Source organism: Garra rufa, chromosome 8 (assembly GCF_049309525.1).
Source record: "Garra rufa chromosome 8, GarRuf1.0, whole genome shotgun sequence".
Classification (NCBI taxonomy): Eukaryota; Metazoa; Chordata; class Actinopteri; order Cypriniformes; family Cyprinidae; genus Garra; species Garra rufa.
In genome coordinates, this window is record NC_133368.1 from 8,129,410 (window position 1) to 8,145,411 (window position 16,002).

Below are 16,002 nucleotides of genomic sequence, written 5' to 3' on the forward strand. Positions count from 1 at the left end.
TGGACAAGAACATTTAGTAATATGACTGATGCACATTTTCCATGTTAATGCAATGTCTGATTTTAAAATGGCATTCCAAAGGATGAATTTTGAAATTGTACGTTTTCATCTGATATATCATTTCTTATTATTTCTAAAGTATAATAGGGAAAAAGGCAACAAGGAAGTCTGTTTGTGAAAAAGGTCAGAACTCCAGTTATGAAGTAGATTTTTGAGGTGCAGTCTTGTCATAAATTAATCTATGAAACTCTTGTCATAAATTATTTTCCTACATAATTTGTAACACAAAAAAAATGTTGAATATCTATTTAGGAGCCTTAGACCTTTCCAACGATATATAGTTTGTCATGATTACATTAGGATTTATTGTAAAATGGTAAATAAACTTGGGCAAACTTTGTGTGCGCTATGTAGGCAATTAAACACTCATTATGATTTAAATGGTTTACTAATAAACGTGCGATTAGCCATTGACCAGAAGAATCTTTAGTTGAGGGCAGCCCCACAGTAGTTTACATTGAACATACTGCATACAGTAGCGGCTACAGTAGCAGATTCTAGGTCATATCGCAGGCTATGAGACTAACTTTTAGCAAAAGTCTAGTGTCCTTGCATGAGGATGGTGTTCTAATGTTGATTGCCAGGCTCACCTTAAACACCTTAAAGGGACACTTCACCCCAAAATTAAAGTTCTCATTAATTACTCACTCGTGTCATTCCAAACCCAAAAGACCTTCCTTCATCTAAATTCAAGACATTTTATTGAAATTCAAGAGCTTTCTGAATCGGCATAGACAGCAACGTTATGACACTATGAGAATACTTGTTTGTGTGCAAATAAAACAAAAATAATGACTTTACTCAATTTCTTCTCTTCAGTGTCATTTTTCAACACGCACCATGTGCGTTCCTCTGCTTGTTTTTTGAACAAATTGATGAATTTCTCGTAGCCTTGTAAAATTATGGTTGAACCACTGATGTCACATTGACTATTTTAACAATGTCCTTACTACTTTTCTGGGTCTTAAACATAGTAGTTGCCTTGCCATCTATGCAGGGTCAGAACGCTCTCAGATTTCATCAAAAATAACTTAATTTGAGTTGCGAAGATGAACAAAGCTCTTACGGGTTTGAAATGACACGAGTGTGAGTAATGACAGAAATTTCCTTTTTGGGTGAATGTAATAATTTGAGAAAAACTGTTAGTGGAGGGAAGATTGTCAAAAACGAATGCTTCAAATTCAGTTTGTTCCCCACAACAGCTGCTGTACACCGTGTACAAGACAAGGATCTGGGATGAATCATTTGGATCACTTTCACTGTACCTTTACAGAGCTTTTTTTGTTCATTTCAGAGCCTAATAGTTCATGGTCACCATCTTTTCAACTCTTCTTATGTTCCACAGAACAAAATGATATTTTCAGAGTGTACTTTCTTCAGACACTACTTTATAATAAACCATTAAGCATCAGTTCTGTTCCCATTGTTCTGTCCATTCACGAAAAGTGAAAGGACACAGCACATCTTGCAACTTTAACACTAAGCGGTCTCTGTTCTGCATGGTGTGTTTGAATTAGTTTAGCGGTGAGCGTGTGTCCACAAGGACAGGATGAGTCAGATCTAGCTGAAAAAACACACACAGCCGGAGGATATGAGCCAGAGGGTGTTCAAATGAGATCTGCTTCACAAAGTCACAGTACTACCAATAAGTGAAAACATCAAACATCGCTCACCTGAGAGTTGATGATGCGTATGGTGGTTTTATTCCCAACGTCCCTTTCATAACCCTTGGTAGGAGCTGTATTGAAACGCAGCACTGCTTCATGGGAGTCTGCAATTAGAAAAATTGGAGCTTTAATCACATGGTGCCTTCGAATGAGCCGTGATTAAAAGAACAATGAAGGCATTTCACTCCTGCAAGTCTTCAGATAACAAGAAAAAACAACACGACCCAAGAGAAAGAGAAAACAAGGCCTCAGTCTGTTAACATTACTGTGAGAATACAAGGAGAAGGAGCCAGAAAATGCTTCTAAAACACATTATGAATGTCGGAGTGCACTGGTGGAAATGTGAGGGTGCAGCGGTCACTGATCAATAAGAATGCACAGGGCTAGTAAACATGTTCCTCACATCGCTCAACCCTGTAATCTGTTGTTAGCTACGGTGCAAACAGCTTGTTTAACAGAGAACAAAGTTAGACTCCATTTATTACTCTGTTCACCTCCGGGGGCTTTTTATTGATTGGAAATCTCCCATTTAATCTGCCGTGAGATTGAGTGACTTTAAAGGTCATGCTTAGTTCACTCAAAAAAATGAAAAAATGACCTCCACTGTGGCTCTTAAATGTCATTCACATTGCCACCGATTCAGACTTAGTGAGTCACATCAGTTATTATCATTTTTGGGTTCTTTAAATCATTTTTTACTCCATATCAGTGTTAGAAGAGGAGAGCAAATGAACAATCATACACTAGCAGTCAAAAGTTATTGAACGGTAAGATTTTGATACGTTTTAAAGAATTCTCTTCTGCTCACCAAGCCTGCATTTGATCCAAAGTATAGCAAAAACACTAAAATAGTGTTTTCTGTTTGAACGCATCTTAAAAGGTCATTTATTTCTGTAAACAAAGCTACATTTTCTGCACTTGCTCCAGTCTTCAGTGTCACATGATCCTTCAGAAATCATTATAATATGCTGACTTGCTGTTCAAGAAACATTTATTGTTATTACCAATATTTAAAACAGTTAAGTACATTTTTCCATGACTCTTTAAGGAATAGAAAGCTCCAAAAGATCAGCATTTATCTGAAATAAAAAGCTTTTGTAACATTACACGCTACATCATTCAAAAGCTTGGAGTCAGTATCTTTTTTTTGGGGGGGGGGGGGGGGGGGATTATAGAAATTAATACTTTTTAGTAAGGACACTTTAAATTCATCAAAAGCGATCATTTATAATATTACAATTTCTGATTAATGCTGAAACCTGAAAAAAATTATACTTGGCTGTTTTCAACAATAATAATAATAAATATTTTTGAGCAGCAAATCAGAATATTAGAATGATTTCTGAAGGATCATGTGACACTGAAGACTGGAGTAATGATGCAAAAAGATCAGCTTTTAAATAACATGAATAGATTACATTTTAAAATATATTCAAATATAAAACAGTCATTTTAAATAGCAAAAATATTTCAAACTTTTACAGTTTTTGCTGTACTTCGGATCAAATAAATGCAGGCTTGGTGAGCAGAAAAGATGTCTTTAAAAACTATTAAAAATCAAACTTTTGACTGGTAGTGTATGTCGATAAATCAATGACAGGAAATGCTCAGGCAGGGTTTCACAGTTGCACACGAACTCAGTTGCAGTTGTGATATAAATGCCAAAAGAGAATAACATTTTACAAAAATAAAAAATAAAACTACCGAGTAATAGTAAGTGACAGCATTTACTTATTATAGAGTTAGGATAAGGATATAATTTAGGGATTGTTGCTGTAATTATGCATATTTTACTGTTATTACTATAGTAATTTCATGCAACATTTAACAAGGATACTTGAAAAAAAAAATACTACCACAAATTATAGTAATAAAAAAAAAGAAATTAAAAAAAACCATTAAAAATAAAATGACAAGCTTAAATGAATAAAACTTATTTAAACAATTTATTAGAAAAATAACCATACAATAAAACATTTTTTTAAAATGTAGAAATCTTAATTATGCTTATTAAATTAATAATTGCAATAATTACTAACAATTAAAATATTTAACCATTGCAAACTAAAAACACAACTTATTCCTAAAACCACGCTGAGGTCTAAAACAACAGTGCACTCTAGTGGACGAACTGTTTTCTGCAATATAACATTTTACATATAAATCTAATACACAGGGAGATCCAGAGAATGAAAGAGAGAAAAAAAAGTCAGTGATGAATAGTCTTTTCCCCTAGACAGGATGTGACAATGACTGATCCTATGAAGGACTCCCCTCACCCCTCATCCATCTCTCAGTTCAGCTGACGTGCCGTTTATTGGCCTTCATCAACTAGCAATATTTTCAAAGCAGTAAATTTGAGCTTGACATTGAGCATGTCCCCACTATTTCGACAGGGACATCAATCACCTGAGAGAATATAAGTCACATCAGAAGAGGAAAAAGAGCCCACGCATGTGCGCAAAAGAAAAACGCTGAAAAGTTACACAGAGGCAGGATGTGAAAAGAAGATCCGAATGTTAAAAGAACAGAAAGCCCACTAAAAAGACAAAGAATTATATTATATTTTACATATACAGGCTTGTTGGAAAGACATTGCAATACCACTAGGTGGCAGATGAAGACCAACAACTAGGGTACTAATAGTCACAATAAACCAGACCTTTAACAGTCCCAGAATAAGCTGCAATGTGGTGGTGGTCTAAACCTTGAACTATATGACAGACATACAAACCACAAGTACCTTTTTATGTACATTTTGGGGGCTGATGTATTGGAACTAGATGATACCATAACCAAAAGACACCAACAGAAAGTACACACAGCACTACTGAGGCACTTTCTCTCTCTTTTTTTTTTTATTTGGCTAGCTACATAATTTGTCCAGAAACTGGTTATAATTGACAACCTTTACTTATTACAGAGTTAGAATTTAATTTAGAGTTAGTTGCTGTAATTATGCATAATTTACTGTTATTATTTTAGTAATTGCATGTAACATTTAACAAGGACACAAGTAAAATGCTATGACGACAAAAAAAAGATTTATTTATTTTATTATTTTAAAGACAAGCTTACATGAATAAACCTAACAAACATTTCTATCATATAAATAACACTTATACAATCAAACTTATAAAATAAATAAAAATAAAGCATTTCAATTCATTTAAAATGAGACACTACCAGTCAAAAGTTTTTGAACAGTAAGATGTTTAAGTCCGCAATTATTCCAAAATACAGCGAAAGCAGTAAAATTAAACATTTTAACTATTTAAAATAACTGCTTTCTATTTGAATGTATTTTAAAATGTAATTTATTCTTCAGAAATCCTTCAGAAAGTATTCTAATATGCTGATTTGCCATTTTTTTTATGGGGTTAATTGTAGAAATTAATATTTTTATTTACCAAAGAAGCTTTAAATTGATCAAAAGGGACAAAACAGCTTTGAAATAACAGAACTAAATTACATCTTAAAATACATTCAAACAGAAAATGTATTTTAACTAGTAAAACTATTTCTAAATTTGTGTTTTTGTTGTACTTTGGATCAAATAAATGCAGGCTTGTTGAGCAGAAGAGACTTCTTTATATATAAAAAAATAAAACACATCTTACTGTTCAAAAACTTTTGACTGGTAGTGTATATAAGTAAAAATAACCATCAATTTTTAACATTTCAATTTAGAAAAGAACATTTTATACAGCATCCTACAACAAAACTAATACTGTTTTATGGCAGTCTTCACTTTATGATGTTAAACCATTGAGTTTTTTTTTTTTGATGAACCGCAGGGAGCCCTTACAGCTTCTTTTCTTGACAAGTTTATAAGTGCTTCTCATTACAAGTTTGGGAAGATGGTTGGCACATGATGCGTTTTTAAATGAGCTCTATAAGTGGACCAAAACCAGAGCCCATGCAGAGATCGATTTTGTGTGGAGAAGCTTTTGTTGTGATCCAAATCACTCTGAGACACTGAAAACACCATACATGAGCTGCTCACGCGTAAACGCAGTGTTGCATTTCACTTTAAAACATGCTAAGCATATATTTAATTAAAATCAGTCTTTTCGATAAGACAAATCACACTCATTTAGTTTTATTTAAGTTTATTGGGCAGTAGCAAGTGCCTAAAGCAAAGTTGAAATTCCATCACCCTGGCAAGCTTTGGCAAACCCAGTGACGAGGTTTTTCCTCAGAAGTATGCGGTGAATTAGGCCTAACCCAAAAACACTGCGCTGCATGCTGACTGATAAATTGAGTAAGGAAAGTCAACCTGATTAGTTTGCAGGCAAAGAAAATATTCCATTTTGGTGAGCAATATGCATCAGACATTCAGCAAACGGACTGTGGGCGTCCGTAGGCGTTTCGTCTGAGACTAGGATGGTAGACACATTTAGAGCCAAAAAAATTAAAAAGTCAACAGCTGAGAGATTGCACAGCATTGCATATGATAGCAGTGGTAATGTGAATCAAAGCTGGAATCTTTCTGAAAATACCCAACGTGATAAACTACAAACTAGTGTGTTGATAACAGACTGGCATTTCCCAAACAAAACACTGGGAGGAAACCGAAATAAACCCCCCTCCCCCAACGGCTGAGATTTGTTTTTCTTTTCAATGCATAGATGAATGTTCAGGGAAATAATACGGTTTAGATGAGCTGAGCCGGAGACAGGCTTCTCATGGAGAGCTCTGGCAGATCTGCTCTTGGCTGTGCTGTGGATTTGCTGGCTCTCTGGCTCGTCCTTGAGTATATTTGGAGGGCACACTAGGTTGGCACGGCTGATGGGAAATGTTTAGACAAGACGAGCTGAATTTAATAGACAGGCTAAAGGGGTTGTGGAGAACTAGAGCCTGATCAAAACTGGCCTCAGTTTAAAAATACTATTTAAGGAAAAACCATGTGAGACATACTTATATATTGTGTGTGAAGTAATACTGCTACTATACGACTGTAACAAGCAGTTTGATCAATACAGCTGCGTGCAACCATTACAGGGCGCAGTACATCATGAACACTATAATGATTTGTTTGGTCTTGGCACACCTGGCTGATTTTACGACAGGGCACATTAGTGGATTTGAAAGACTCCGCTCTGATCTGGTTAGGTGACGTTCAAACTGTGCAACTGCAACCTTGAAAACTGTTTCATTTAAACACAGATTTTCACTTCAGAAGACTTTAAAGGGTTGATTCACCAAAGAATGATAATCAGCCCATTATTTATTCACCCTCCTGGCATCCTAGGTGCATATGACTTCCTTATTTCAGATGAATGCAATTGGAGTTATTATAAAAATTATCCTGGCACTTCCAGTCTTTATAATGGCATGGGTGGGTGTTCCTCTTCATCAGTCCAAAACAAGTCCAATGAAGTGCTTCCAAACATTATAAAAAGTCACATGGTTCCGGGGGTTAATTGAGGCCTCCTGCCGTGAATCGATGCATTGGTGTAAGAAAAATATCCATATTTAAAATGTAATTATCATTTTAACTAGGGCTGCTACTAACGATTATTTTGATAATCGATTAGTTGGCCGATTATTTTTCGATTAATTGGCTTAAAGAATCCATTTTTTTTATTGACAAAAATCACACTATTCCACATTCTGCCCAATGTCCTTCAAACAAACATGCCAACTGAATGTTATGAAAACAGTGCTTAATTTATTAGACCACCAATAAAGAGAATCAATTTTTTTTACATAGATAACAGCAATAATTATAGCATTAGAAATAGCCTACTGTTGCTAAAGAGCATATACACATTGGGAGGACTTACCAGTACAGAAAGCTAAAAATCAGGGTTGGGGTCAATTCAGGAATGAACTCAACAATTCCAATACAAAGGAGGAAATGGAATTGGAATTCAACAACAATTTCAGGAAACAGAGCTGGAATTGAATTGGAATTACAGGAAGTGGAATTCAGTTCAGGGAAATTCCACTGAATTATGTTTATTGCTGTTTCTGAGCATTTATTTGTGATTGCATTTAGAGACATACATTTAACTTTATTTATGATGCTTTACAAATACCAAGTAATGTATGAAATAGAGTTGATCAAATGCAAGTAAATAAAAATGAGAACTGTACATTATGAATTAATAATTGAATGACAGTGGTGATAAGTTTCTGGATGTACTATACATTCAATATATGATTACCTCATAATATATGTCTCAACCCCCCCCCCCCCCCCTTCTGTTCATTCATGCATTTCATTCACTTTTTATTGCATGGAATTATCATCATTCATATCATCATATGCTTAACTTACTTAACATACTAAACATACAGTACTTTGTATTTCTTTTATATGTTTGTCGTTTATGTGATTTACAATATTTAATGTACAATAAACTAGAGTTGGGGTACTCGGACTTGTACTCGAGTCCGGTCTCGAGTTCAATTTCTAGCGGACTTGGACTTGTCACGGACTCGGTTGCATTTTGACTCGGACTCAAGCTTTTCGGACTCGGGAATAATTGCCGAGTCCAGGGACAGTTGACGGAAATTTTACTGACTCGATGCATTATTACGAAAGTGACATTCAGTATTCGCACGTGTTTAAAAGTCTTGCCAGAACTTGAAAGCCTGCTGGTTTCTTTGCATACACAAACACTCAAAGTGTGCTCACTGAAAACGCCTCTCAATCAGCGTGCAAATGCTGAATTAAGTTCTTTTGCATGGTATTGCTACACATACGAAAAGTTATGTCAAAATGCACCATCTTGGAGAGAATTAATGCAAATGCAGTCGGTTTTGTCTTGAGTGAATTTAAACAGATGGGAGAAATACAGATGTGTCACAATATATGATCTGTGCATCCGGTCTTAAAGCGACAGCAACATAAACCTGCTGCAGCAGACTGCGTCATATTACATTTGCCTATTTTATCTCATAATTCAGATTTTTTTATATATATACGTTGTTTATATGTTGTATTTCAGACTATTACTCAAATTGACAAAAAAAAAAACAGTTTTGTGAGGGGAAAAATGTCAGAAGTGTGGGATTTAAACTCATGATTTTGAGCTGAGGGGAAAAGGGAGAATGTCATTTCTTATCAAAATTGTCAGATATAAAGTCAGAATTTTGAAATATATTATATTTTGTTACTCTTTTATTCTATGGCCTCCATAGACTGGTACTTAAAAACTGTCCCCTTACAGCCTCATTTTCATCCAAGAAAAAAAAAAATCTAAATGCCATCTACCCTGTCTCAGGTCTTAGACATTCGTCATATAAAACCCAAAACAGCCAAAATCAGAGATAAGAGGTGAATTTTCTGCTCCTCATGTCTCATTCACTAAGCTTCCTACCCACCCTGTTGAACTTATTCATTTACTATATAACAGCAAATAAAGTCAAGTCCTGCCCTATAATTTTTCACATTCTAAAAGCTGTTTTACTCTGAAATGTCACAATACATAAGTTATAACTTCTGTTACATGACTTTAAAGTTTGTTGAGCAGGACACTAATTATAAGATGGTGTCAATCAAAAATCCAAATGGCAATATGCAATAGCGGTTTGCTTTTTTACATTTTAAATTGTCATTGCCTTTTTCTAGTTGTAAAGGTTAAAACAAGGTTAAGATACTGAAAAACAGTAGTGTTTAGTTGGACTCTGACTCGACCCATTTGGACTCGGACTTGAGTCCGACTCGCCCCATTTTGGACTCAAATGGTTAAAGACTCGGACTCGACTTGGACTCGACTTAGGTGGACTCGACCCAACACCACTATAAACTAAGCAAATCAAGTCAAATTATTTTATTTAGCAAGTCAAGTGGAATTTATTTGATTTTAGGCTTGTGCCGGTATTCGGTAATGCGATAAATCGCGGTAATGAATATGCACGATATTGTTATCGCGGGCACTTCAAAATACCGTGAAAAATAATAGATCCGAATTTATATTTTTAGAACGCGCATTAGCTTATTTTCCATCAACCGCTTGAAGAAACACTGCGTATATGCTGCGCAGAACTGATGCGCACTCTGATGTAAACAATCCCCACATGTAGAAGCACTGTGTGCACTAGAGATGCGCGGATGGGCTCAATCGTCACCCGAATGATTTTAAGCCAAATCCATGCAGAAAAGAATAAGGTTAACTGACATTTGGATGCGGCTCTCCGCAATCTCTGACGAAATCGGTCGGGTTTTCTCTCTATTAGAGCCGCTCTGAACTTACTATTTGAACGCATGCTTGGACTGAAGTTTACAGGGGTTCACCAGTTTAAGAAAGGTCTGATCGTAAAAATCTGCTTCTTTTCATTTTTAAGGTATTGTTTTCATTATAATCTACTGATTCAAATAAGTAATCAATAATAATAATTATTATACCACTGCGCGCCTAGCCTGACATGCTTTCGCGTAAGAATGAACAGGCAGCATCTGTGGACGCATCAGGCACAATCGTCAAATATATTTCAAAAGAAGCCGGCGCCACGGTCCTGAACACATCACTGTCTTTACTGGGTGTTTTTAGGGAATATTTCAATTTATTAACATGCGACTGAATTAGCTATTCATGTGTTGGACTGTCATGATTTTGTCTAATGCAGGACACTACTGAATGATGCGCATCAGAGACGTGGGTAAACGCAAAGCGACCAATGCACTACACCACTGCATTAGCGTGCTCAATAGCATTAGCACGGGCATAACTCCCTTCAAACTTTATATGGAATATCACCGTTTCTGTCACCAAAAATTTAGAACAGGCAAACACACACACGCACACAAATGAAATCGTCTGCCTGATGAAAAACATATTTAAAACACGTTCAAGTTTTAGAAAATGTAGTTAATATTTGCATCATTATTGATTTATCTCATCCACCCGCGACCCACCCGCAAATAATCAGAATGCATTTTTTTATTACCCGACCCACCCGACCCGCGGATTATCCGCAGCGCCCGCGGATATAACCGCCATCCGCGCATCACTAGTGTGCACGCAGTGCGCGCCGCTGCTGCCACCGCACTCTAATCCTCACACGAAGAAGAAACATGGCGGAAGGAGGAACGCTGCTGACAATTTATCCCCCTTCAAAAAGGGTAAAGTCAGAGGTTTGGAAATATTTTGGGTTCCAAAAAAATGCAGAGGGATTGCTGATCGAAGACGGTTTCCCTTTGTGTAAAACATGTGGATGGAAAGTGGCTGCTAAACACGGGAACACGTCCGCTCATATTCGCGACAACCATCCACTGCAATTCAGGGAGATAAAGGTAAGACACTTCATTTCTCATGCTGAATACCACATAAAACAACTATTTGAAAGACAGGATGGCAAAATTACGTTAACTTATTTCCATTTGCTGCATGTTGCTTGCTTCCATGTAACGTTAGTTTAAGAGTTAGCATGAACTCCACTTCCTACACTTAAGTTTGCGTCTCGTATTTTAACAACAAAATACAATACTCAGCTAAAAGTAAGTTCTGTAATTAATAATGGAAGTTAGGCAGAATAATTAGATTTTAAGTTAAAAAAGGAATGCAACACAATCATACATTTTCACACAGTGCGAGTAAACTTGATGTTTACATGTTTACAAGAGAGTACAAGTAAAGTGCAAAACTTAAGCTCATCATCGTGTGTTTTCTATTACTAAAATATAGTATGAACTGACAGATGCATTTAGTTGAAAGTTGGAACTTGGGTTATTTTTAATCTAAAAACAAAAAAACGAAAATTTACTTTGCTTGTATTCTCTGTCTGAACAGCATCTTTTATTTAAATTATCAGAGGTGTGAAGTAATATTTTTCATTCCTATTTTACAGAGTGGCCATGCATCTAGCAGTGCTGGTTCATCTTCAGCTGAAGCCATCGTTCAGCCAACAGTTCAAGAGGCATTCCAGCGTCAGGCTTCATATGGACCTTCATCTCATCGGGCCAAGGAAATCAATCATGCCATAGCATACTGTATTGCTAAAGACATGATCCCCATTTACACAGTAGCAAAACCAGCATTTCTGAAACTGATGAAGACAACAGTTCCACTTTACAAAGTTCCCTCACAGAAGTTTTTCTCTAAGACAGAATTACCCAAAATGTATAACAGTCTAAAAGAGGATGTTGGCAAGCGTATAGCCCAGGGAAAATGGTATGCAGCAACTACTGACCTATGGACCAGCAGTGGAGGAAGTGGTCATCCATACATCAGCTTCATTTTTGCACTTTAATCACGAGGACTAAAATATGCCAGGCAGCCCAGAAGAGATACCAGGAATTGGTTGAAAATGTTTATTGTTGATTCTTTGAAAATAGTTTTTTGCTCTTAAATCTATTTAAAAACATATAACAAATGTTGTTCTTTTGCAGTTTGCACATTCACTTTGATATAATTGCTCAAGTTTACTTTTATTTTGTGTATTGTTTTATTTATATTTATTTGTATTTAAATGTTTGAAGTACTTTTAGTTAATTAAAAAGTTATTAAAGTTACTAAGTTGACGAAACTGAAGTTTTTTGTGTTTTTTTAACCTGTTTCTCTTGTAAAATTACAATATTGTGATAATACCGTATACCGTGATAAAAGCTCAATCAATTAATCGCAGCATGAAAATGTGATACCGGCACATGCCTATTTGATTTCAATTCTGTTTCCTGACATTCCAATTCAATTCCAATTCCATTTCTTGTCAGCTGCATCCAATTCCAAAACCCATTCTAATTCCATTCCAGGAAGTGAATTGGAATTTACAATTCATTCTCAATTTAATTTATGAATGGCCCAACCCTGCTAAAAATGATTTTGGTAATCACCAATACTGTTATTTTTGAGCAGCAGTGGCACAAATCTTACATAATTTGTTAAACACCTTACATAATTTGTTTTATTAAATTTGTTAAGCACTGTATAAAGTGAAGTTTAAATCTCTATATTAAAAATAAAAAGAATAGCCTAATTTAGATAATAAAGACAAACTCAGTGTTAACCAACAGGTAAGAGGAATGTTCAGCAGGAGCACGCGTTTACTTTGCTCAAAGTCACGTTATCACCGTGGAGAAAATCAACAGCAGTACAGAGGATGAAAAGACAATGCAGAAAAGCTGAGCGGATGTGGCAGAAGACGAAACTTGAAATTCACTATAGCATCTATAAAGACAGCCTTCATGCTTTCAATGCTGAACTAGGTAAAGCTAGACAAATGTTCTTCTCAAACCTTATAAACAGGAACTTAAACAACACTCGCACTCTTTTTGCTACCATTGAGAGACTAACAAACCCCCCTAGTCAGATCCCTAGTGAAATGCTCTCCGACAGCAAGTGCGATGAGTTTGCTTCCTCCTTTTCTGAGAAGATCAATAATATCAGAAAGACAATTAGCACATCCTCAAGTTATGCAGAGGTCAGACAGATTCGACCGCAATTTCAAAAAGTCGTCACTATGTCTGCTTTTGAAGCAATCGATAGCAACATTTTGAAAGAAATAGTACAGCACCTTAAATCGTCAATCTGCTACCTTGACACACTTCCCACATCTTTTTTCAAAAGTGTGCTAAACTGTTTAGAAGCAGATCTCTCAGAAGTGGTGAACACCTCACTTCTTTCTGGGACTTTTCCAAACTCCCTGAAAACTGCAGTTGTTAAGCCCCTTCTGAAAAAGAGCAATCTTGATAACACCATACTGAACAACTATAGACCAATATCAAATCTTCCTTTTATAGGCAAGATTATTGAAAAGGTTGTTTTTAATCAGCTGAACCACTACATAAACTCAAATGGATACCTGGACCATTTCCAATCTGGTTTCAGACCACATCATAGTACAGAGACAGCGCTCATAAAGATAATAAATGATATTCGCCTAAATTCTGATCTTGGCAAAATATCAGTGCTGGTATTACTAGATCTCAGTGCTGCGTTCGACACTGTCGATCATAAAATTCTTCTAGATAGATTGGAAAACTGGGTCGGGCTTTCTGGGATGGTTCTAAATTGGTTCAGGTCATACTTAGAAGGAAGAGGCTATTATGTGAGTATAGGAGAACATAAGTCTAAGTGGACGTCCATGACATGCGGAGTCCCACAAGGCTCAATTCTGGCGCCGCTGTTGTTCAGCCTGTATATGCTCCCACTAGGTCAAATGATGAGAAAGAACCAAATTGCATATCACAGCTATGCAGATGATACCCAGATTTACCTAGCCTTATCGCCAAATGACTACAGCCCCATTGACTCCCTCTGCCAATGCATTGATGAAATTAACAGTTGGATGTGCCAAAACTTTCTTCAGTTAAACAAGGAGAAAACGGAAGTTATTGCATTTGGAAACAAAGATGAAGTTCATAAGGTAAATGCGTATCTTGACACTAGGGGTCAAAAAACAAAAAAACAAGTCAAGAATTGGTGTGATTCTGGAGTCAGACCTCAGTTTCAGTAGCCATGTCAAAGCAGAAACTAAATCAGCATACTATCATCTCAAACATTGCAAGAATAAGAGGTTTTGTTTCCGGTCAAGATTTGGAGAAACTTGTTCATGCCTTTATCAGCAGCAGGGTAGACTATTGTAATGGTCTCCTCACCGGCCTTCCCAAGAAGACCATTAGACAGCTGCAGCTCATACAAAACGCTGCTGCCAGGATTCTGACTAGAACGAGAAAATCAGAGTATATTACACCAGTCCTCAGGTCCTTACACTGGCTACCAGTTATGTTTAGGATAGATTTTAAAGTACTTCTACTCGTTTATAAAGCACTCAATGGCCTAGGACCTAAATACATTGTAGACATGGTCAATGAATACAAACCCAACAGACAACTCAGATCACAAGGAATCGAGTCAGTTAGTAATATCAAGGGTTCACACAAAACAAGGGGAATCCGCTTTTAGCTACTATGCCACCCGCAGTTGGAACCAGCTTCCAGAAGAGATCAGATGTGCTAATACATTAGACACATTTAAATGCAGACTCAAAACTCATCTGTTCAGTTGTGCATTTATTGAATGAGCACTGTGCTACGTCCGAACAGATTGCATTATGTATAATCATTTCTACTGTTTTAATTAATTTTTAAATCAATTTTTAAATCATTTAAAATGTTCTTAAATCTTCAGTTTTTAATTGTTGTGATTTATTATGATACATTTTTATGATTTTTATATTATGATTTTAATTCCTCTTATGTACAGCACTTTGAATTACCACTGTGTATGAAATGTGCTATAAAAATAAACTTGCCATGCCTTACTGTTATTTCTTTATATAAAAGGTGGCTATAAAGCGTCTGATATTTATATATCAGATAATTACACGCTGTTATCCCTTTACAGTTCCTACTCTCCATAAATGTGTGCGCTACATGTTGTCTTTCAAACCTAAATTTAACATTCAACAACATATTTCAGCACAATGAACGCTTTTGCGCTGAGTATTAATTGTCCCTCTCTGTGTTCTGGCTGTCTGACACGCTAATTCAGTAAAGATTTAAACGTAGGACACTGGCATAGTACAAGCGCCGGCGAGTCTCGCAAAACCAACATTTGTTTACAGGAGCAAAGGAAGCAAAGTTTCCTTTAGCAAAGATAAACTAGTTTATTATTGGCTTATATCAAAATCCTCCAACAGTTTTCTTTACAAATCCTTGTTTTGTACTTCTAATTTGTGAATGTTGTTTTGTTTTGGTCTCTCCACTGCGTGTCCACATTCATCACTTCTGACCAGAGCAACATCGACATCCTACGTCATCTGCCTGGAGCGGATTCCATGTACAACCAGTTGACAAGCTAGATTAAAGCTATTCCATTTTAAACATGAATAATTTTCTTTCACAAATGCATTCATTCTTTACAGGAGGCCTTTATTCACGCTGTGGAGCTGTGTGAAGTAGGGCTGGGCGATAAAACGATAACGATATATATCGCGATAGACGAGATCGATATCAATAAAAAATGTGTTCGATAAAACGTTCGATATTTTGTATTCTTCGTCGGCCCGCCCAGCCCCCCTTTAACGTTCAGTTCATAGCGCCAGATCAGGTTATCTTTCCTACAGAACGGGTCCATGTTGTTGTATTAAACAAACTAAATAGCCTTATGTTATTTATCTTATTTACACGACGGCATTTGGTTTCTGTCTCTACATGATCGCGCTTTTACAATGTCTCCTCACAGACGGGATCGCGGACTCCATTCATAAAAACGGACTTTACTATAGGGCGGAATGCCGCCGAATTCGTCGATTTTTGGACCAATAAATCAAAAGTTGGTCTGTTAATTAATTCAGATCGCGATATGGACTAGTGTCTGTG

General features: G+C 36.3%; 1 protein-coding gene across 2 annotated transcripts in view; it reads right to left on the reverse strand.

Moving 5' to 3' along the window:
• st6gal2a (ST6 beta-galactosamide alpha-2,6-sialyltranferase 2a) overlaps positions 1-16,002 on the reverse strand; it is a 111,555-nt gene that overhangs the window by 23,526 nt on the left and 72,027 nt on the right. For both annotated transcript variants that reach the window (XM_073845405.1, XM_073845406.1), the window contains exon 4: positions 1,734-1,831. In XM_073845405.1, coding sequence (XP_073701506.1) covers positions 1,734-1,831 — 98 coding nt within the window. The remainder of the gene's footprint in view (positions 1-1,733; positions 1,832-16,002) is intronic.